Source organism: Morchella importuna (genome assembly GCF_003444635.1).
Source record: "Morchella importuna strain M04M26 chromosome Unknown Morimp01GS032, whole genome shotgun sequence".
Classification (NCBI taxonomy): Eukaryota; Fungi; Ascomycota; class Pezizomycetes; order Pezizales; family Morchellaceae; genus Morchella; species Morchella importuna.
In genome coordinates, this window is record NW_025763429.1 from 130,889 (window position 1) to 151,796 (window position 20,908).

At 47.8% G+C, this 20,908-nt stretch overlaps 4 protein-coding genes across 4 annotated transcripts; 3 read left to right on the plus strand and 1 right to left on the minus strand.

Annotated features, from left to right (window-relative positions):
- Positions 1-1,082: 1,082 nt before the first annotated feature.
- LAJ45_08828 (uncharacterized protein) lies at positions 1,083-5,511 on the plus strand (the record flags this gene model as incomplete). Its single annotated transcript, XM_046118377.1, has 2 exons — positions 1,083-3,179; positions 3,319-5,511. 2 exons carry the CDS (start codon positions 1,083-1,085, stop codon positions 5,509-5,511), a joined length of 4,290 nt encoding a protein of 1,429 aa, XP_045968333.1.
- Positions 5,512-11,031: 5,520 nt separating this feature from the next.
- On the minus strand, positions 11,032-12,204 carry LAJ45_08829 (uncharacterized protein; the record flags this gene model as incomplete). Its single annotated transcript, XM_046118378.1, has 3 exons — positions 11,032-11,267; positions 11,341-11,481; positions 11,562-12,204. 3 exons carry the CDS (start codon positions 12,202-12,204, stop codon positions 11,032-11,034), a joined length of 1,020 nt encoding a protein of 339 aa, XP_045968334.1.
- A 4,418-nt stretch (positions 12,205-16,622) lies between these two features.
- Positions 16,623-17,336, plus strand: LAJ45_08830 (uncharacterized protein; the record flags this gene model as incomplete). The annotated part of the gene is made up of 1 exon (XM_046118379.1): positions 16,623-17,336. One exon carries the CDS (start codon positions 16,623-16,625, stop codon positions 17,334-17,336), a length of 714 nt encoding a protein of 237 aa, XP_045968335.1.
- A 2,241-nt stretch (positions 17,337-19,577) lies between these two features.
- LAJ45_08831 (uncharacterized protein) lies at positions 19,578-20,150 on the plus strand (the record flags this gene model as incomplete). Its single annotated transcript, XM_046118380.1, has 1 exon — positions 19,578-20,150. The coding sequence occupies one exon, from the start codon at positions 19,578-19,580 to the stop codon at positions 20,148-20,150; it is 573 nt and encodes a 190-aa protein (XP_045968336.1).
- Positions 20,151-20,908: the final 758 nt, after the last annotated feature.

The following is a 20,908-nucleotide window of genomic DNA, read 5'->3' on the forward strand; positions in this document are numbered from 1 at the left end:
TGGTGCTAGCCATATTTCTTTTTCCCTCTTTTCTCACCATCGTTTTTTTGTTTCTTTTCGCATCGCATCACCGATTGCACCTCCGTTTGTTTCCTCCGATTGTCTGATGCAGTGAGTGACTGTGTGTGACTTGTATTCCCCGGCCGCTCGAATCCGTTTGTTTGCAACACCCCACCACCGCCCCATCGCCCATCGCCCACCACCACCACCACCACCACCACCCCTCCCCTCCCCTCCCCCGCGCGGCCAGGCTTCGGGTTGTTTCTCAGAGGGGCTTGCCTACCTTGCTATTTGATCTCCGAGGATCAATCACTCACTCACTCACACTCGCCCACTCAAAAAGGGTGTCTCATATCACATCACATCACATCACATCACGGTGATTTAAAATTTTGGTTTTTATTTTTTCTGAGAGAGAGAGAGAGAGAGAGAGTGGGACAGGGCAGGGATTGTCCGATTGTTACTGCTATTATTATCTTTTAATTCTTTTTTGTTTTTTGTTTTCCCTACCACCCCGAGGATAGGACAGGATAGGACGAGCCGACCCGGGAATACACGAATGCTGGAGATACTACTCTATTATACCCGCATACATACTCCGAGGAAAGGGAAGTGAAGGGGGTACTACAGGCAGCAGAGATCAGCTAGTAAGGATTATTGGCTTGATCAAGGGAAGATCCTAATTTGACCCTACATACCTTTGCGAGCAGAAAAGAAAAAAAAATACCGAGTGAGAAAAAGTGGAAGGGGCGTTGGGAAGAAAGGCAAGGGAAGGGGAGGAAGGGATATGTTATATTGGAAACAGCAGGCATCATTCATTCTAGCGACCGGTATTGAGTTCTTCCCCGGGACGGGAGAGGTCTGGTGTAGGAAGGAACAAGAGAAGTGCGAGATCTAGAGTGGGTGGGTGATATTGGGTGAAGAGATAGGCAGTGAGGAATTTGTGAAGTGCAAGGAATCGAGGAAGGGGAAGGGAGAAAAAAAAAATTGGTTCTTGGGAAACTGATGAGGAGGAGGTTGTTGTGGGCAAAGACAGAGAGACAGGCATACTAGCACAGTAACTAGCAGCAGGTTAAGCAGTCATGGCCCTCACGTCCCAGCGCAGTAGCAGCAGCAGCAGCAGCAGCAGCAGCAGGCCTGGACAGACTGATCCTGATCCTGACCCTTCCTCCTCTAAGGCTCATCTCCACACCAACGGTGGCAGCACAAGAAGAAGAATTAGTAGAAGAAGAAGCAGTACTAGCAGTGCCAATAGCAGTACCAGCAGCACAGGCACAGAAGTATTATTCCCGCCCCCCGGCCGAGAAACGTCGTCTTCCTCCACTTCCACTTCCACTTCCGATCACACGCCATCATCCGGCTCCTCCTCACCAAGATCAGCATCCTCCTCCTCCACAGAAACAGAGGTAAAATCAAAAGACGGGGTAGTACTTGAGAGAGGACGCAACACAAGAAGAGGGGGATCGGCATCGTCAAGTAATAATAATAATAAGAACCAGACAAGCATATTAATCTCATCTCCATCATCTCTTCCTGCAGCACGTCCTGCTCCTGCACCTGCTGCTGCATCTGCACACCCACGGCCTCAACCACAACTGCACCCACAACCTCCCACCTGCTCCACCTGCTCCTCCTCCTCCTCCTGCTGCTGCTCGACGTCGTCCACAAGCAGTACCAATCGCCCGAGAGAGCCTGTCAGGACGAAGACTCAGGGAAGTAGCAGCACTGTTACTACTAGCACTTCTACTGCTACTACTAGTATTACTACTACGCCCACTACTGTTACTACTGCTAGTACCACTGCTACTATTGGCCGTAGTAAGACTCGGATCACCGCTAGCACTGTTTTGTCCCCCACCAACAGCAACGACACAACCGCCAGCCAAAACACCAACACTCGCTGCACAAACAACCCAAACAACCACACAGAGACAGCTTCTTCCTCTTCCTCTTCCAGTGCTGCTGCTGCATCCCCCACACAGATCACACCCATCACCACAACCACAACCACAACCACACCCAGCATATCCACACCCACAACCACACCCACCACACACACATCCACAGCCTCAAATACTTTGCCTCCGTCCTCAACCACACCCCCCACAGGGACTGCAAACAACGATACAAACAATAATACACGCTCGTCTATCACAGCCAGACACCCACCAGCAGCAACACCAGCAGCACCACCACCACATCCACCACCACCAGCATCACTCCTCACACACTCGCGTGCGTCTAGTCGCTCCAGTAATCTCACAACAACCTCATCCACAAACCGCCATCCCAGCCGCGACCATTCCTCCCACACACGCTCAAAGTCTGCTTTGCTCCCGTCGTCAACAACGTCTACTGCCCCCCTCTTCTTACAATCCTCAAAACACAGGTACCAGCAGCAGCACGCTTCAACCACCACCACTTCCACCACTCCCAGCTCACGACAACCCGTTGCCCAGTCAACAGAACCACAACCACAACCACAATCAGTCCGTGCGCAGCGTCACATCTCAGACACTGCCGCTACAGCAAAAAAGACCGCGTCCACCACCACCACTGCTGCTACTACCACTGCTCCTCCGGCCGCTGCAGCGCCAGAAGAAAAAGTATCAGCTACTACTACTACTGCTAGACGGCCCGCGCGGTTCAGTAGTAATGGTATAGCGACAAGCACCGGACCTCCACCGTCACTCGCTTACCGCCGCACAAACACCGCCGCCGCAATGATGGAGAATCGCTTCTCGTCGTCGCCGCGCACAATGAATCTGAATAATGGGGGCGCTAGGGATAGCATCAACAACAGCAACAGCATAAACAACATTACAAGTAGTACTACAAGCCATGGGGAGAGGAGCTCGTTCGCGAGGAGGGATAGGGATAGGGATAGGGATAGGGATAGGGATAGTAGGACGAGGGATGTCACGACGCCGATTGCGAGGGAGGCACTGGGTGGGCTGTCGAGAGAGGGGTCGAGAAGGAATTCAAGGATCGAGAGGGCATACGAGGATGAGAGGACGATCAGGGGTCTGGAGGACTTGCAGAGAGAGGCGGCCGGGATTGAGGATGCAGGCCAGGATCCTGGCGAGATGGGCGGGGAGGACGTGTTCTTGAACCTGGCCAGGAGCAACTCGGTATCGAGTTATACGGATAATCCAGCCTATAGGGCTGAACGCAGGAGGGTGGGTCTTTATTCCAATTTTTTCTTGTCTTATCTTTCTTCTTATAATTTCTATTCTATTCTGTTTTGTTCCTTTTTTTACTCATTCTCTTTTCTTTTTCTGCGCTGGGGCCAACAATTGATTATAGTCGTATGTGCAGTCACGCCTCACGCAACTGACGCAGCAACGAAATTCGCTTCCCGCGGACACCTTTTCGGGATCGCCATTACGCGCGATACAGACGCACTCGCAGGCCAACCGCACGCTCACAAACTCACCTGCGCCGAGCACCCGCGATAACGGCAACTGGCACCAGGACCGTGTTTCGACACCGCCCACATCCTATCGCGACCGCAGGCTGTCGAATGCATCGCTACTGGACAACAACAGTAACATCGATGAGCAAGGCAAGGCCGTGACCCCGCGCGCATCCTTCTCCCGTCCTCTCAGCATGCTGCGACGGGAGCGCTCGCCGGGAACGTCCTCTCACACACGAAGCTACTCGATGGCCGAGCCCGTTGCGAGGACTCGGTCGGGGCTTTCCAATCATGTGGCGCCACGCGCGACGCACTCGAGCCCGCAGGACGTGTCGCCGCGCGATGTGGGTGTCGGACTGGGCCAGCGCGAGAGGCCGCCGCCGGTGTCCACGAGGATGATGATGGGCGTGGAGCAGCACCCCGATGCCGCCGATCCTATCACACCCACGAGGCCCGATCAGCAGAGCGTCAGTGGCGACAAGAGCGTGTCGGGTGGCAACGACGACTCCTCGTCGGTATCGACAACCGCGCCAAGTACCGTGTGGGACGAGCTCGACGATCTCAAGTCCCGCATTCGCCGCCTCGAGCTCACGGGCCGAATACCGGCGTCGGCGTCGGGCGTGGCGAGTCTGAGCAGCAGCTTCAACACCGTGGGCGGTGCGTCGAATTCCTCGGGTGAGCGCCCGAGAACGGCGACAACGACCGTCACAACTATCTCTTCGTCGCCGCGGAATAACAAGGAGAGTGGCATCTCGCCGATAAACTCCACGTTCGGCCACCGCGATCACTCGATAAACAACCACCCCCTCCTCCACGCCGCGCTGGCAAAGTCGAAATCGTTGATACCGCCAGAAGTATACAAGTACCTCGAGGTCGCGGCGAACGACGCAGCGGCACTGGCAAGTACGGTCAGTAACGCCGCTGCCGCTGCCTCCTCGTCGGGGTCTCCTGGCTCTTCTTCTGGGACACTGGCGTCCGATCGACAGGTCCGCCGCAAGGCCGACAGCGTCTGTAGGAGTTTGACGGAGTTGTGCATCGCGCTCTCGGAGAACAGATCGTCTCTGGGTGGCGCGGGGGCACCAAACTTCTCGCTCCACTTGTCGCAGCATTATGGCGGCGGCGGCGCAAGGCCCGAGAGTCGGGGTGTGGGGATGGGCGTGGGGAATGATAGTATTCTGGGGAGGTCGGATAGTGTGCTAGGGAGAGAACGCATCCTGGGGCGGGAGCGGGGAGACAGCATCCTCGGCCGCACCAGGGAGGAGAGCATCCTCGGCCGCGACAGCGTCCTGGGACGTGAGTCCGTGCTGGGCCGCGAAAGCGTGCTCGGGCGTGAGTCCGTCCTGGGCCGCGGCGAAAGCGCAATGGGCGAGCGCATATCGTCCCGCATCTCTAGCCGCTTCGCAGACCGCATCGCGGAGCGGAAGGGCAGCCTCGCGTCCATCTCCACGTCCACGGGCTTCCTCAAGTCGTCGCCGCGCCAGCAGCTCGCAGAGCACCGCGAGATGCCGGAGGAGGCGGCGGTCCCGAGTCCGACTACGCCGGGGAACCTCCGCTCGAGAAATTCGATGCTGTTGAAGGCCCGGCATATGTTTGACGACGAGGAGGACCCGGAGAGTAGTTTCCGATCGCCGAGTCGTGCGGCCACGGAGGTGTTGAGCCATAGGCAGCACCACCATAGAGAGACGACGTACCATATGACGCCTGACCGCGCGGACCGGGCGGGGTCGAATGCGCTCCCGCCGCGAAGGCAGTATGTGGTGTCGCATGGCACGTCGCTGGCGCAGGGGGGATTGGCGTCGCCTGTGGTGCATCAGAGTAGTGGGCAGAGGCGCTTCTTTAGTGGCAGCAGCGAGAGGGCCGAGATGAGGGAGCGCGATGAGAGGGCGGCGTATGAGATGCAGAATGCGGCCGAGCAGCAGCAGCAGGATGCCTATACGACGCAGGGGAGGTTTAGGAGTGGGAGTTTTGGGAGGACGCCGAGTAGTGCGAGGAGGCCGGCGAGAGTGTTGAGGGAGAGTGTGGATCTGGATAGTCGCCAGGAGGGGGGGAGTTTGGGGAGGACGCCCGGGGGGGAGAGATTGTTGGGGAGGAGGTAAGGCGTGGTTAGCTGTTTCCTTTTTTTTTCGTTCGTTGCACTTTTTGCGGTTAAAAACTGGGTCGGGGCGTACTGTGCTCTTTTTTTTTTTATTTTGCCGTTTTTTCTCTTTCTGGCTTGCAGGATAGGGAGGGGTCGGGGGGGGTTCTTTATGACTTACTTTATTTTTGCTTGCGCAATTGCCTTGCTTGCTTGCCTGGTTGGCAATTGCAATAACTTCTTTTTTATATTTTTATTTTGTATAAGGATACTTTTTATTCTCTGTTGGCTCTTTTTCTCTCTCATTTGTTGGAGTTAAACTCGATGAATGGATCTTTCTTTCTATATTTATGGCATTGGCTGGGGTCTTGTCTGGTCTGGCTTTTTTCTTTCTGGTTTGGCTTTGGGGAGTTTTTTCTTTTCTTTTATATCTTCTTTCGGGTTTATGGCAATTGAAACAAAAGGAGCGAGTTCTGGAATTTGAAAGAGGGGCGATGGCGCATGTCTTTTGGGCTTTTGCTTTAATTGCTTTCTGATCATGAGGGTCGTTTTCGTCTCGTCTCGTTTTTTTTTTTGATGCTGCTGTGCTTGATTTGATTTGATTTGATTTGATTGCTTTTGCCTTTCCCCCCCCCTTCTCTGCCTATCATTACTGCCGTTGCCGACGTCGATTCCTAGTGTTACTGCTACTCATATCATCCTTGATTCCCTTTTGTGAATTACCTCCCTCTTTTACCTCACCTACCTTACCTAACTCTCTTTCCTACCTCACCTCACTTACAGCCTTCGTCTCCTTTATCCTCTGTTTGGGTTTTGCGTGCTTTGCTTGCTTGCTTTACTTGCTTGGTCGTGTTATAAGGAAGGGGGGTGCTTGGGGGAAGGGGAGTTGACAGCGGATTTTGCATTTTGCATCGTTTTTTTTGCGGGCGTGGGTTACGTTTGGGTCTGTCTGTGTTTTCTACGGCTGGGCGCGGCGCGGGGTTTGATGGAGTTTTTTTTTTTTGTAAAGCGGCGAAAAGAAAGATCAGATGAAAGCGATGCCCTGCTATGATGGATATGGGGACTGATGATGATGAGGTGCCGTGGGTTGTGGGTGGGGAGAGTGGTGAGGGGGTAGAGGGAGTTGGGTTGATAGACTACACTACACTACACTGCTACACTACTACACTACACTATACTGCGCTGCGATACTTGTTGCTGCGCCTCCGTCGATTCGATGGCGGTATAACTAGGGCGGTATTACATATTCTTTTTTTTTTATCGTATATTTTTTTTTATATATTCTTTGGTTATCTCTCTCTTGGGGCTAACCGGACATAACACTTATTGCCATCTGACATATCACATCCTTACCTCTGCCTGGCTGACTGGCTAGCAGGCTGTTTATTCTTTCGCTGTATCTATCTATCCTATCATATCTTATTTCATCTTATCTTATCCTGTGCTCTTCTGTATCTTATCTATCTTTTGTCTTGTCTCATGGTATTCCCCCGTGTATTGTGTATGTATCGTTTCCTTGTTGTAAGGCTTGAGGGGTCACCGGTTGCGTATTTTTTTTGTTTCCTTTGTGGGAATGGGAATCTGGGATATTTGATTATTCTTGAGCGTGGTGTTTTTTTCTCTCTCCTATGTTTTTGAGGTGTAAGGCGGGAGGGCGATTGTATGTATGCCTGTATGTATGCCTGTATGTATGTATTGTAACCATGTATTTAGTTAGTGGAAGGGTGGGGGGCGGATATATATTTATGGGATTTTTGAACTGTTATGTTTTGTGCTTGTGAAGACTGTGATGTTTCTTGGTGAAAGATAGATCTGTGGTGGATTGTAGACTCGCCCGTAAATCTACTGGCCATAGACCTTCGAAACTAAATAGGTATCCCAGCACCCAAGTCAATAGTGAAGGGAGTGCGGCTAACCTAGCAGTAATTGATGGCCCGGTGAGGGCCGAAAAGTATGTTGCGTTGGTAGGCAGCACTCGAATATCGTAGGGGGGTAAACCGGCAGTTTTGTAAATATGTAATTTCCACAGACCGAAAGAGGTCCAAAGAGACATTTTCTTATTAAAAGACTTGTTTAAAGGGCTGACGCTGTACTCGAAGGTGTGGCGTGCCGGCTGATAACCTGGGTGAGGTTAGAAACCATGTAATATCACTCGGGTGCTTCAATTTCGGCCCTAACTATTATATATTCGGTCCCTACTCGCCGCTCCTTTTGAGTTACTGCCAGCAAATAATTGCTACATTTCTCTCATGAATTGGCAGTGGTCGTATCCCCAGGTACCGGTCAAAAGGGTATTTTGGCGTATCAGCGGGGCGGTGTGCGCATCTAAATTGATTTCTCGGACTAGGTGCTTTGTGGTTTCGGGGTCGGATGTGTAATTATGGAGACTGGTGTATGGAAGTTATCATGTCGTGGAAATTTCTAGGAAGATTAATCCCTGAGGTGCCTGGTATCGTACTAGGTGGTCCAGTATATGTGGTTTATGGTTGATGTTGTCCTTAATTTTTTGTTATGTAGTTTGGACGTGGCTTCAAGCTATCTGCGCCGTCATCTTCGGGGCAAGTTGTTCTTCAACTGTCATTTTTCGCAAGAGGGGTCTTCTCCCCTTCTGCCCCTCTCAATCTGTCAATTCTTACACACAACAAATGAAACATTTTCATCGGCTCTCTTCTGCTCTTTAAAAATTTCACTAGACCTTATATCCGCGGCTACATCGATCTATATAGCTATGGCGCCATTCTCTTCTACTTTAAAAGAATCGTCGCCAATTTTGGGGGGGCAGAATTCACGCGAGCGTAGCGTTTTTTTTTTTAATTCATTAATTGCATGCAACTCTACAGTTATGGCAATATTGAGAGCGTACCGTTGTATAAATGAAACTCTTTACTACATGCTGATAGTCATATCGAGGTTGGTGACTGGAGAGCAAGATTAAAATGGGTCATGAAACATCACTCGCGTCTGAGTTGTGTACTAACCATGAATAGTTTGAGCTACGAGACTGCGCTAGGTCAGCGTTGAAGGAATGCCGTTTCCTTGCGTTTGTCTCTATTTAATGAGGCCTGCGACACTTCTCACGAAAACCTTTAATTTGCTACTACTGCTACTGCAAATTCTGAAAAGACACAGCTCTATCTCGCTGTCAAGTACATACACGCTACATAAAGGGTTCAACATGCATAGCGGCTTCCACAATAAGACAATAATGTGTTCTCTCAAAGTTACATATATCGTCATTTGAGGAGGAACAAACTGGCTTCATGGTGGTGTCACTTGCCAGAATATCTCATCGTCTACTATAGTTCCATGTCCTTCATGAGCCAGCACCGAATCTTGCCATTATGCATTCTTCGCGGAGTTTTTCTGATCTATATCATGAGTTGTTAAGCTTTATTAAGCTCCTACGAACTCTGCTCTGCTTTGGGGTCTTTTCATCCATGTTAAATCATCAAGGACGTACTGCACGACCAAGCATTTAGCGGGTTTTGGTAGAGACAAGGTAAGTCCCCCCACATAATCCTATCAATTATACATGTCCACGACTAACTAGGAGAGAGCTCGAAACCAGCAATTAAATCCAGATTACAGTTAGACGCATCAACACCATCCTATCCTTACAACTCTCAAAAAAAGAGCGAAGACTCTAGTAACTCTAGACAAGTCCGTATATGTGTATGCTGCCCTCTCAGCCATAAACGCCAGAGATGCAGCATGCAAGCCTTTTGAACCACAAAATATGGCCAGTATTATAATTACTCCGCCTCTCTACCCTCTTATCCAACTGAATCAATACATTATGGGACCTTTTAGTTGCGCCATAGGGCCCCCTACTACGCAGTATTGGTGTGTCGTGCTCATAAGTTAGCTAACCCTGCTGTGTGCACACGAAAATGCGGGCTGTAGCGCATATCAGATGTACCGGATCCTCCTTCTTCATCCCCAACCGCCAGGTTTGATGGCAGAATCCAAGATCTGAGACCAAGATGTCATCGATGGGTATTCTGCAAATGAAAGTGCAAAAGTCTGGTTACTTGCTGACGTTGACATCTGACAGCGCCGGCAGCTTAGATGCAAGACATTCTGCACTGTTTAGCGCTTGGGGTCTGTCTGCGAACAGGCCTAAACGTAACTTTACTGATAGCTACATGTAGCTATAGCTGGGTAATAACTATATTGGTCCACACCACCAGCAATAATACCTCACACTCGAGATTTTAAATCAAACATTAAGTGTAGTTGAACGATCTCAATATAACCGCCGACGACCTATCACCGCAAGCAGAGCCGCACGTAGACTCGAGTGATAATACATGATCCACCACTCCCACGTATTATGACTGGCTTACAGTATCTTCAGCCACCCCAATAGGATAAGTCCTTTACATAGAAGCACGGCCAAAAATAACCGCTCTGTATTAAGATCGCAACTGGTACAGGTGCGGTATATCGGGTGAACGGGAGGGGTATGGCAGCCATTGACCATTGGTAGGGTATTTAGACACACTACGCTACAAGTGCAGAGATCAGGAGCTGGGCAGGCGGCTGGGAGGCCAGTCAGGTGGAGACAGCAAGTGTCTGGGGAATTCAGTGGAATGCCCACGGAAACTTTCCATGCATGCAAGATCTCTCGATCGTCCGGGTTTTGTTTTTATGGTAGCTGGTTTTTGGAGGCTGGGTGTGAATCTACCTGTCAGTGAAGAAAGGTAAGTACAGCGCCTCTCTCATGCTTGAAGCCGAGATCCGACTGGAGATGTCAGATGTGAAGATATCGTGGTAATCGTGATGATTCAAATCGGATATCGTAATAGTCATGTCCAAGATATGAATAACCACCTGTCAGAAATTGTAACTGTTTTATCAATCCTTCCAAACAAATGCAAACACATGCGATATCTCTTTTGAGTTTGATAACCCACTAAGTCACAAAATCACCAGAAATCGAAATGTCTCTGTAGAAGTGTGTGTATTATCATTTACCGCCTAATATTAACCTACTTCCAGGCTGGAAAAAAGGACACAACCACCGCACAATCTTCCTACCAGTAGGATCATCCTCATCAACTCATCCCCCTCCGCATCAAGAATAAGAATATTACAAAAGGGTCATAAGAAATAATGATAAAAAAAATAAACAGAAGAAACGTTCCTGTCCGAGCCCCATCCATCCATCATCGCCATACTTTCATGTAGTCAATCTTTGCACCACCGCCGCCACCACCGCTTGGCATAAAAACAGCCTTTCATCCAGCCACTGTAATGTATGCAATAATACAGCATCGTATCTCATGCTGTGGTCAATAAAACATAAGAAAAGTAAATGTGGGCCGAAAGTACCCGGGTCGTAAAAACCAGAAGATGATAAAAACAAAAGAAACAAAAACCCCCAAACCACGCTATCCAAAAAAATCAACAAAAAAACAAAAAACATGCAATGCTAAAAAGCCGATACCCAAATGCAGCCTTTATACGAAAATGCCAACAGTCAAAAAAGACAAGATAAACAAGAGAGCTATTCTCAAAGTCTCACTTCTGGAGTAGAGGTTTAAACATCGACTCGGCCGTAGACCATAGTCTGTGTCTTCTTGTACCCGCCGACGTTCATGTCTTTGCTCGGGCCCGCAAAGCGGCTCCTCTCGTCTTCCCGCTTGGTGACTTCCCGCTCGTCCTGGATGAGCGTACACGGGCCGCAGCAGTAAGCTTTTCCGCAGTCGTTGGCGATGCTGCCCTCGAGCTGGTATTTCTCTCGGATGCGGGTGCGCTGGAGCATGGTGAAGACCCCTGGAGATATATGTTAGCTTTAGGTTCGAATATTGCAAGTCATACAACTAAATAAGCGAGAAGGTGAACCTACAAGCTACGGGAGCGAGCGCGCAGAAGGCCATGCAGTGCGGGTTAAAGGCTTTGAACTCGTTGATGTTGCTGTCCGGTGAGGTCTTGACTCTGTGCTTTGTGCGCGAGTAGAGAATGCACGGGCACCAGTAACCGGTGCAGCCTATCAAGAAAAACAACGATATGTTAGCGGACCCATTCTTTTTGATATCAATGATATTAACCGGTTGGTGGGGAGCTTACAAGTCCCGATATCGCCAAAACAGTCGCACATCCCGTGCTGATACTCCTCCCTTCCATGCTGCTGGTTCGGGTGCCCGATCTGCCCCGGCGCATGTACACCGCCGTTAGGTCCGCTTGCTCCCGATGGCGTATATACGGGTGTCTTTGGCGTAATTGGGCGGTCTGCGGCCGCGGCGCGGCTGTTGTATGCGGGCTCTGGGGGAACGGGCGGGAGGTTGTGGGTCGGTGGAGGTGATGTTGCGGGGCCCGGGTATGTCTCGCTGGTTGGGGGAGGCGGGAATGATGGGAGGTTTGAGAGCGGGACGTAGGGTGATTGTGAGGATGATGAAGGGCCGCTGTAGTCTGGTGCGGGCGAGCCTTGGGGACTGGGGTAGCCGGGTGCGGGTGTGCCGGAGGGGGAGACGTAGTTTGGTGCGGGTGTGCCGGAGGGAGACGGATATTCGGTGCTGCTGTAGTTCTTCATGGGAATGTCGTTTTCTTGTGTTCCGATGGGTGCTTGGGTTGCTTCCTGCGGGTGCATTGAGCTGTAGAATGGGTTATTGTTGTTGTGGTCCACGGGTGTGTGGAGAGAGTATTGTGATGCCTGAGGGTTTGAAAAAGGAGCGTCAGGAGAGTGAAGAGTTGAGTATGGTCGGGAAGACATTGTGAGTTTTGTATGTGTATTTGTATTGGGGTTGTGGTGATATATATCTAGATGTATTGTAAATAGGCAGTATATTCACTACTTTGTCTTCTCAATTCGAGACTGAGAATGCAAATATATGTATTATCCACAGGTGAAATTCGAGATATCAGAGCGAATGTCGAAGGAATGGACTTGTATAATATGTATCCGTAGGTAGCACCAACTAAGAGACCTGACGAGTGTGAGTATGGGCGATAGTGGTACTGATAGCGGGGGTGAATGATAATATATAATGTGGGAATAAAGTTGGTGCAAGGCCAACAGTTATATTAACAGGGGAGACACGGAAAGAAGGGTGTTCTACTAACAATTTTCAACCCCTTGAAAAAAGTGTGATAGGATATGATTTGTAGATTTTCACTCCCTGATGCAGGAACGGAGGAGGGCCTTCGGTACGTAGGGCTGGTAGCAGAAGTAGCGTCGGCGCGTAGAGGTGGAAATACTTGCTGTCACAGCGGGTTCGTAGTGGTATCCGGTGTGAAAGGGTGGCTGCTGCAGCGGCTATCAATCAGGTTCTGGAAGCAGACGTAGTGGTCTCCTCCAACAGTGAGTGAATGACTGTATCGATATCCAACAAAATGTTGAAGCACAAGAAAAACAGAGGGGGGAGAGGAAAGATCTCAGGGGAATGACATTAAACAACATCTCATAGTGATGGAGAATGGTTTTATTAATACCCACCCCCCTCTGCACAATATCGACTGTCCCAACTAGAACTTAAGGCCTAAAGTGTCCATGTACCCTACTAATTCGGGATACCCAAGCATGAAAACTATATTTTTTTCAATAGCTCTCAACCTCTAAGAAGTCGTCGAAGGTCTTCAGGTGAGACGGGGTTTTTGGCGATATCAGTTAGGTTAAATTCAAGCATACATGGGCTGCATGCAATGGTCCCCAGCAAGCCCTTCCATTTCTTCACTTTTCCTGCAACCCACTCGATCTCTATTGAGATGTCCTACTTTTCAGGAACATATTGCGCTAGTGAGAACGCACACAGACATTGGTCTGTGAATGAGATTGGCGACGCGCTCTCCCCCAACCATAATGCGGCGTCAATCCGCCACCCATGCCATCCGAGACGTCCGTTACATCTTGGCATTGTGGTCGGCGCTTAACAGTAAACACAAACGGGAATCCCCTCCCACAAGTGCTACATGGTAGCTACATGTAGCTGGGTGTGCTCTCTTAAAATCTCAAAGCGAGTGCCCAAAAGAAAGCGTCATCGATTCTCAGCTGCGGGAGAAAGATACGCAAAATAAGAAGGCGAGAGAGAAAAGAACAAGGGGTAAGGACGGGTTCGCCGTGGCACTGCCCACTTTCAGAATTTCAATGTTCTCTATTTAGCGTTAAACATATTAGGCTCATGTGCATTTATCATTCAGGTCGTACATATAGAGACTGCCAAGAAAGGAAATCAATAAGAGTTCGTGTGGATATATTGTACTGACGCGCAAGTCCCAAGACAAAATGTTGAGATCAGGAACATACTCTGTCGTAAGATTCACACCTAAAAGGCAGGAAAGATGACCTGTTTCGAGTCATACATAAGAAGTAACACGGCGGCGCAATTTCCATCGAGCCCATCTCTTCGCCATCGCACAATTCGAAACCTGAGGGGATGCGTCTTGAGTCCCTGAGTGCCAGTCCGTGGCACGGCTTTACCGAGAAGCAAGCAGCTTTTGACTGCAGATCTCTTGATTTCGCTACGGTAGTAGTCAAGATACCACGTGCAGTATGTCAAGTAAGCAGTAGCCGCAGCCAGATCTGGACCACAAACAAAGTCGTCCAATGTTTTGCCTTCTCCCGTCCCTCTCACTTGGGATCTTGAAACAATACTTAGAAACCCACCGACGCCGCAAGGAGATTCAAACATGCTGGGCCCTGAAGTTAAGCAGATAGCGGGGTATGTATGCACTCTGTGCCCTGGTGCCTACTTGTTTCTTCCTCGACCATAACCATGGATAACGGGTATGCACAATTGTTTTAATTTCTACCACAAGTTCCATCATCGGTTGAGGCAATACCATGGCACAGGATATGTCCACGGTAACAGTCCACCCCTGGTGGTGATGATACATTCTCCAACATACTTGCCGCTTGAAACTACGCACGCGATCCTCACGTGCATATTTCATAGGCGTATCGATCCCGAATGCGGCCCCCGCGCGCGCTTCCCTCCGAGCTGGCTACTGAGAGAAAGCCAGATCGGAAGAGATTGCCGCATTTGCAAAAGCTGCGGTAAGTAAGGTGAATCAATTCACTTTATGACCGCATGTTAGTATGTGCACGACTAGTTTTTAGTCAAGATAGGGCCTACAGTAGGTGTTGGGCAGGCAGAGTGGAGTAATAAGACAGAGAGAGATATCCCCCACATACGGTTAATTAGAGGAATTGTATGTGAAAATTTTCATAGGAAATAGGTAGAGGAGATTATCTGCCTATGTAGTTTTAAAACTACTGTATAGAACCATACCTAGGAGCATTTTGTTTCTACTAGGATCATCTGCATCGTTCTTATTTTGACTCTATAAAGTAGAAACATTTTCAAGTCACCCGTACCAACCGAGCTGCATCTCCAGTCTGATTCTCGGAACCGGTTCCCCAATAAAAGGTCTTCCGAAGAAAGGCGCCCACCAACCGGGTTCCGCCAGAAGAGGAAGCGCCCCAGAAGAGCCTACGGCAAGGTACTCTATTGATGATGTAGATGTGTAGGCATCTGTGTACTCGGGGCAGGTAAAAAGTACCGGACAATGCAGGTTTTTGGTTCACCAATGGGCGCGCATGCTAGGCGTGAACTACTGCAAAAAAAGCCCAGAGACAAAACTTGCATTGTCCGGTACTTTTTGCCTGCCCCGAGTATCGACAACAGAGAAAAGCAGGTGCAGTGCTCCTTAAGTCGACTATCAATATCCAATGAAGTATTGAGCGCAGAGTCATGTGTAAAAAAATAGCTGCATAGGTACCACATACCCTAGAGTAGGTAGGTAGAGTAGGGCAGATTCCCCGCACAACGTAGGTGTAAGAAAATCCATCAAGAATTTCTTTGATAGCTGACTGGATGGCTACTGGATAAAGTAATCGTGATAAGGGTACTATTCGCCTTATTATTTCACAAAGAAGTAAGGCCTAGAACAACATGTCAGAATCAGACGTCGAAGAGATTCTCATGATCAATAATCAAGCCACGAGTCATGGCGTCCCCGAAAAACAAGAATTGAATAGGGAATGTTACTATTTTCATCGCCAATAGAGTATGTACCAATGGACCCTCCGGGCATCAAGCATTCACCCCCACTGAACTAAATAACTTCCCGTGTCCGTGTTCGTGTCCGTGCGTTAGCTGGGGTTGACTGAGACATGACATTGGGACTAGAGTATTGGGTGCTAGTTGGAAAAAGTATTATTGTACTACCTGAGAATTATGGCGAATAGTAGACTTAGGCGAATCTATGCCAGCATGTCCACTTTTCTAGGGCATGTGTATGCACTTTAATCCAGCTCTCTGCATCGGTAGACTTCCAAGTCCAGGGCGTGATGTCTAGAGAGTTTAAGCACCATTATGCTGCATAAAGACGTGTTCGATGCAAGAGTTGGAAGGCTAGTGTGAATAGTATGTTTTGGAAAGTAAATTTATCCAATATAATAGTCTGTGGAGGCGTTAGCTAAAATTAAAAGCCGGTCAGTTGGAGTGAAAATGGTAATTGAATTGAAAGATTATCACCAAGAAACCACCGTACCATCATTGGATCTGTTGCCTCAACTCATGGAAAAGTTCTCTTACATGGTGGCATTTCTCAAAACCGAGGTAGATACTCACTCGTTAATTAAAGGTCGGAAGTCGTTGTAGCACAAAATCCCGACGTTTTAATTAACGCGCGAGTACATAGAGTGATATATCATGATTCATGATCAATGAATGAAAGATTGGATTTCTTTTGGGGCTATTCAATCTTCAGTGTGAGATCTAAGCTACTCTCACTGATAATGGGGATCTGATATTGCCCTAGGTAGATGATGTAATAATCTAGAACAATCAAACCAAATCAAAAGCTGCATACAATGTATCCGCTGCGGTGTGTAGATATATTTTCGGTTTCGGAAAAATCTCTTTTCGTGATCGTAGTTGATAAGGGAAGCATTTTATGATCTTAAGAGAGAGTTGGAACACTTCGTCAAGGGTACGGTGGAGTGAAGATAAAAAGTTTGTTCTAGCTCCGATCTCTTGGGATGGGAGCGAGTGATAGATAGTGACGTAATCCACTTGCGTGACAAGAGATACATAGGTGTAGGTACAGATATGTGTATGTATACCACGTGGTAAGCGAGATATATGAAAGAGATTCTGTCATAGAGAATCTGCAGGCCTTGACGATAAAATGGCTACAACCAAGCATGATCTTTTCAACCTTCTACAAGAAATACTTACTGTCCCATGCCTCTCGGTCTCTTCAGGACCCCTTGCAGCCGCTCCATCCAGTTTCGTCGGTTCAAACGATAAAATAAACGAAGATCAAGCTCCTGGCCTTATTCTCTCCGATGCCCGCACCGCTTCCATACCACTACTTGTTGAATTCATTCTTCAAATTCTTCTAACTCGGCCACCATTCACGCACAAATCACCGGAGCTCCTGCTAGAACAACGTTCTATGTTCCTTAAAATTTGGAATAGGGGTCATGCGGAGGGGTCAATCAGTGGTGAAAACGATGACGAACAGAGTCTTTCACCCCAGAAGAGCTTGCACATTCTCGCGCAAACTCGAATGAGCTTTCAAAGACTTACAGAAGATGGCTTTCAATTCGTGTCAGAGCTCCTATTCTCCTGCCTCCTTAGGATGTCTTTGGCAAATACAGCCGGACGCAGCTGGGTGACTGAGCATGGGAAGGCCGTTAAGATTCTGTCAGAATTGCTTCATAGTGTACCTGATGCTGGCTGGTTAAGTATGGACACAAACTTTGAGTATACGGTAACATTGTGGAAGTGCTTGAGTCACTTGACAGCAGGCGCTTCCTGGTGGGGGTCGAGGAGCGAAGTATACGAGAAAAACATACTCAGTCTTTCCAACAATTTCTGTAAGTTTTTCCTACTATAGGGCTAGAGCTGTATTCTTTGATGGAGTGGAAAGCTTAACGATATTAGTTGCTCTCCCAACAGCATTTTCGCTTCTTCGAGCGGCAGTGCGTGTGGATTTAAGGCCAGCCGATATTTTCTCAGTAATTGATATCCTTTTAATGCCCTTAGAACGGCTCCATGGATTCGCAACTTCTGAGAATATAAACGCATTTACACCCACACCATTCAATTTTCCCGTTTTTCCTTCTTTGATAAATCATGATTTTACGAGACCATATGAATTTGCAAACTTAAGGATATTATTTATATCCTGGATAAGTTCAGATGCATCGCATCGTGACTTGGTGCAATTCAGCAGTCCATGGAGTATTAGCATGGTTTTACAGCACCCGGAGGCATTCAATCGGTTGGAGTTACATCCGGAGAGTGCTGCAAGAATCGCATTGGCATATATCTTCAACGAGGTACAGTTAAGAGGGGAAGGTAAATATGATACCAAGGGTTACAGATTACTGTATGGAGCAGTTGACTAATGAATACAGGCTTTAAACCAAGTACAGATATGAAGGCCGTCCGGCTTTTGAAGATCTTTATACTCTATAGGCATGGTGTTCTACTCAATGCCGCCTCAACTCCTTTGAATCGGGTAGAGCTTAGTCCTGAGGCGCTCATAATGATGAACGCTGAATGGGTTCTTCCATGGCTGTGGCAAAGAAGAACTACTGATATAGATTTCGTGATGGCGATGACAAACACGTGGATGAGAACGGAATGTAATAAAGAAAAAGAAAAGAAACTAGATATGAAGCATCCTGTGATTATGCTTCTAAAGAAAAACCCCATCGGTCTTGAGGTTCTCAGTGTAGGCTATACTTTGCCTCTGGCGAAGTGAAATATGGATAGCTAACGTGAGTAGTATTTATTCAGGCTTTTCTTTGTGTACGACGATAGTTTCAGTTCGGCGGCTATCAGCAGGCTTGGCCAACATCTGGAATTGACCCTAGAGGTAGTCAGATTAATTTTTACTTCACAACCGGAATTAGTAAGCGTGGAATTGTGCTCACAGGTCATCCGATGTTTTACATGCTCAGTGGCAATGGAGCGAGGTTGGATACCGTTTTCTTGTGAGTACCAGGAATTCATGCGTAGTTCTATATATCTTTTTCTGAACTCCGTTAGGTTGGGAATCTGTTTGCATGTTACTCGCAAAAATCCCTAAGCTTGCTCTAGAACATGCATTTACAACTGCCAATGTGATGGAGAAGATAGATATGTGTAAGTTTCTCGAGATTTGAGGGTCAGGCACGCGTCTAGAACTAATGAGAATATATATACAGTTATACAAGTGTTCCTTCGGGGTATTGAATCTATAACGAGTCTCTGCCAGAGTAATTTGGAGCTTGATTTTCCTGTCAGAACACTCGCAGATCAGTTTGCGACTTTAACGGCCATGTTACAATTTGTGGTTCTCCCAGGAAGAGTTAACAACGAGATTTGTCGTTCTTTAGCAGTAAAGACACACTTCATTTTGTCGATGCTGAACTACGTTAACCAAGATTATGTATCCGTATTGTTGCGATCCTCTCACCCTGAGCTGGTTTGGAGGCATGCAGCATCTGTCGGTGCTGCATGTGAAATTCTCATCATAAGTGGATTTGGCATGCATGCGGATGTGTTGCTGGCTGAAAGTGTCGGAGATAGTATCAATATCCCCACTGGAGCTATGACCGAGCAGGCGAAGAACCAAAATATTTTGAAACTTATTTCAAGACTTGTAGGACATACTTATAAGATGGGATACATAATATGTAAGTTCCCCTTGTTAGAACTTTGATTATGTAGGTACACGCAAGGGAATAAATCCTGTAAATTACTAACTAATCAAAGCACCGCTTTGTGAGCTGGCGGCGATGCTCAGTACGGGTTGGTGGACAAAAAAACCGTTCGTATATTTCGAGCTTTTCGGGTATATCCGAAAGCTTTTCTTGCAAAATGTTTGTAAGCATCCTTGTTGAAACGGGCTTATGCACTGAGAACGATTGATTTAGGGAGCCCGTAAATGGTGTTATCTATGTTATCTAGCACCCGTATTAGTTCATGCAATGGAAGCACTTCTGGAGGATAATACCTCGATATGTAGGTTTACCGCAGTCAAGTTAATTCCAGTTCATCAGATAACATATTAACGATGGCTTGTATATACATATATGTAGGTCAAATATTGGTCGAAAATCGGTGGAATCTAGAGCTCGCAGTAGCCATGATCACTCGCATCAAGGATGGTGATGTGTATTGTGAGCAATGCGATGTGAATTTCGAGGCGCCAATCCTAAAGCTGGTGATGTTATTGGTTGAGAGACGCCCGAGATGGCATAGAGACCTACTCCTAAAGAGAGCATTGGGACAGTACTCTATACTTACCATTGATATCATTTTTGCGATTTTCAAAAGGCAGATGAAACAAACGGATCCATCAACGCAGATCGGGGAGGATCAAATGGCATTGGGGGCAATGGTGGTGAGGATTGCCAACGTATTCCCGGAGTGGGAAACGAAGTCAGAATTGATGGCTATGGAAAGAGGAATGGAACAAGCCATTATCTCATTTGACGAGAAGAAAAGGTGTTCTTCTAAAGAGGGTATTTGCGAGTTCTTTCGACCGGTAGAGGGGGGGTCTCTTTGCTTCGTCCCGAAGTGTGAAGTCGGTGAGTGGTTGACGTCCGAAACGGTAGATCAAGTACGATTACGCATGGTTCAGCGCGGTGGAGCAGGCGAGGTCGATTGTATGGGAACTGAGGGGGATTTTGTGGAAACTGACGGGTACGGGTACTAGGCTGTGGTCTGACATACTCAAACTAATTGTGTTATCATTATCATTACTTGTAAACTGGAGATGAACTAGCTGCAGTACAAAAAAAGGGGATGTAATAGGTACTGGATTAATACGAAATTGTGCTATTATACCATAGCAGTATTCTGTTAGGTGCGGCACTGCTGCATCAAACCGCTTTGGTGCTTGTAGTGCTTTACTACATAGAGCATGTAACTACATGTATTGAGGTACAGCTTGCGGTAGGAGTCCTATTGGCTTGCCCAGCCATAGAAAACGTGTTTTTAGACCCCTGTTTCTGTAATAATTCTATCTCTCGCTGTATCAGAAATTCTGGCGCGGCGGAATATCTGTGTGGGGGTTTACAGGTTAACTAACCCATTAGCTTACCACTCACTGTGTAACCACCAAAACACATAAAATAGGAAAGATCTCGTGAAGCAAAGTCTAGAAATTGAAAATTATAGCCTTACAATTAATCAACTAACAAGAAGAGAACAAAAGAGTAACGACACCGACGAGATTCGAACTCGCGCGCCCGAAGGCATCCGCTTACACTTTCCGAGGAATAGCAGGCGAACGTGTTAACCACTCCACCACAGTGTCCGATGTTGTGTTGTGGCAACAAGTAATATATATTACACAGTAGGTGAGTCACAAACAACCCAACTAGGTCGAGAAAGAAGGTGCTTAGTAACAGAGGTTGAACTGAATTCGCGCTACCAGATATTGGCAATTATGAAGGAGTAATAATACGCTCT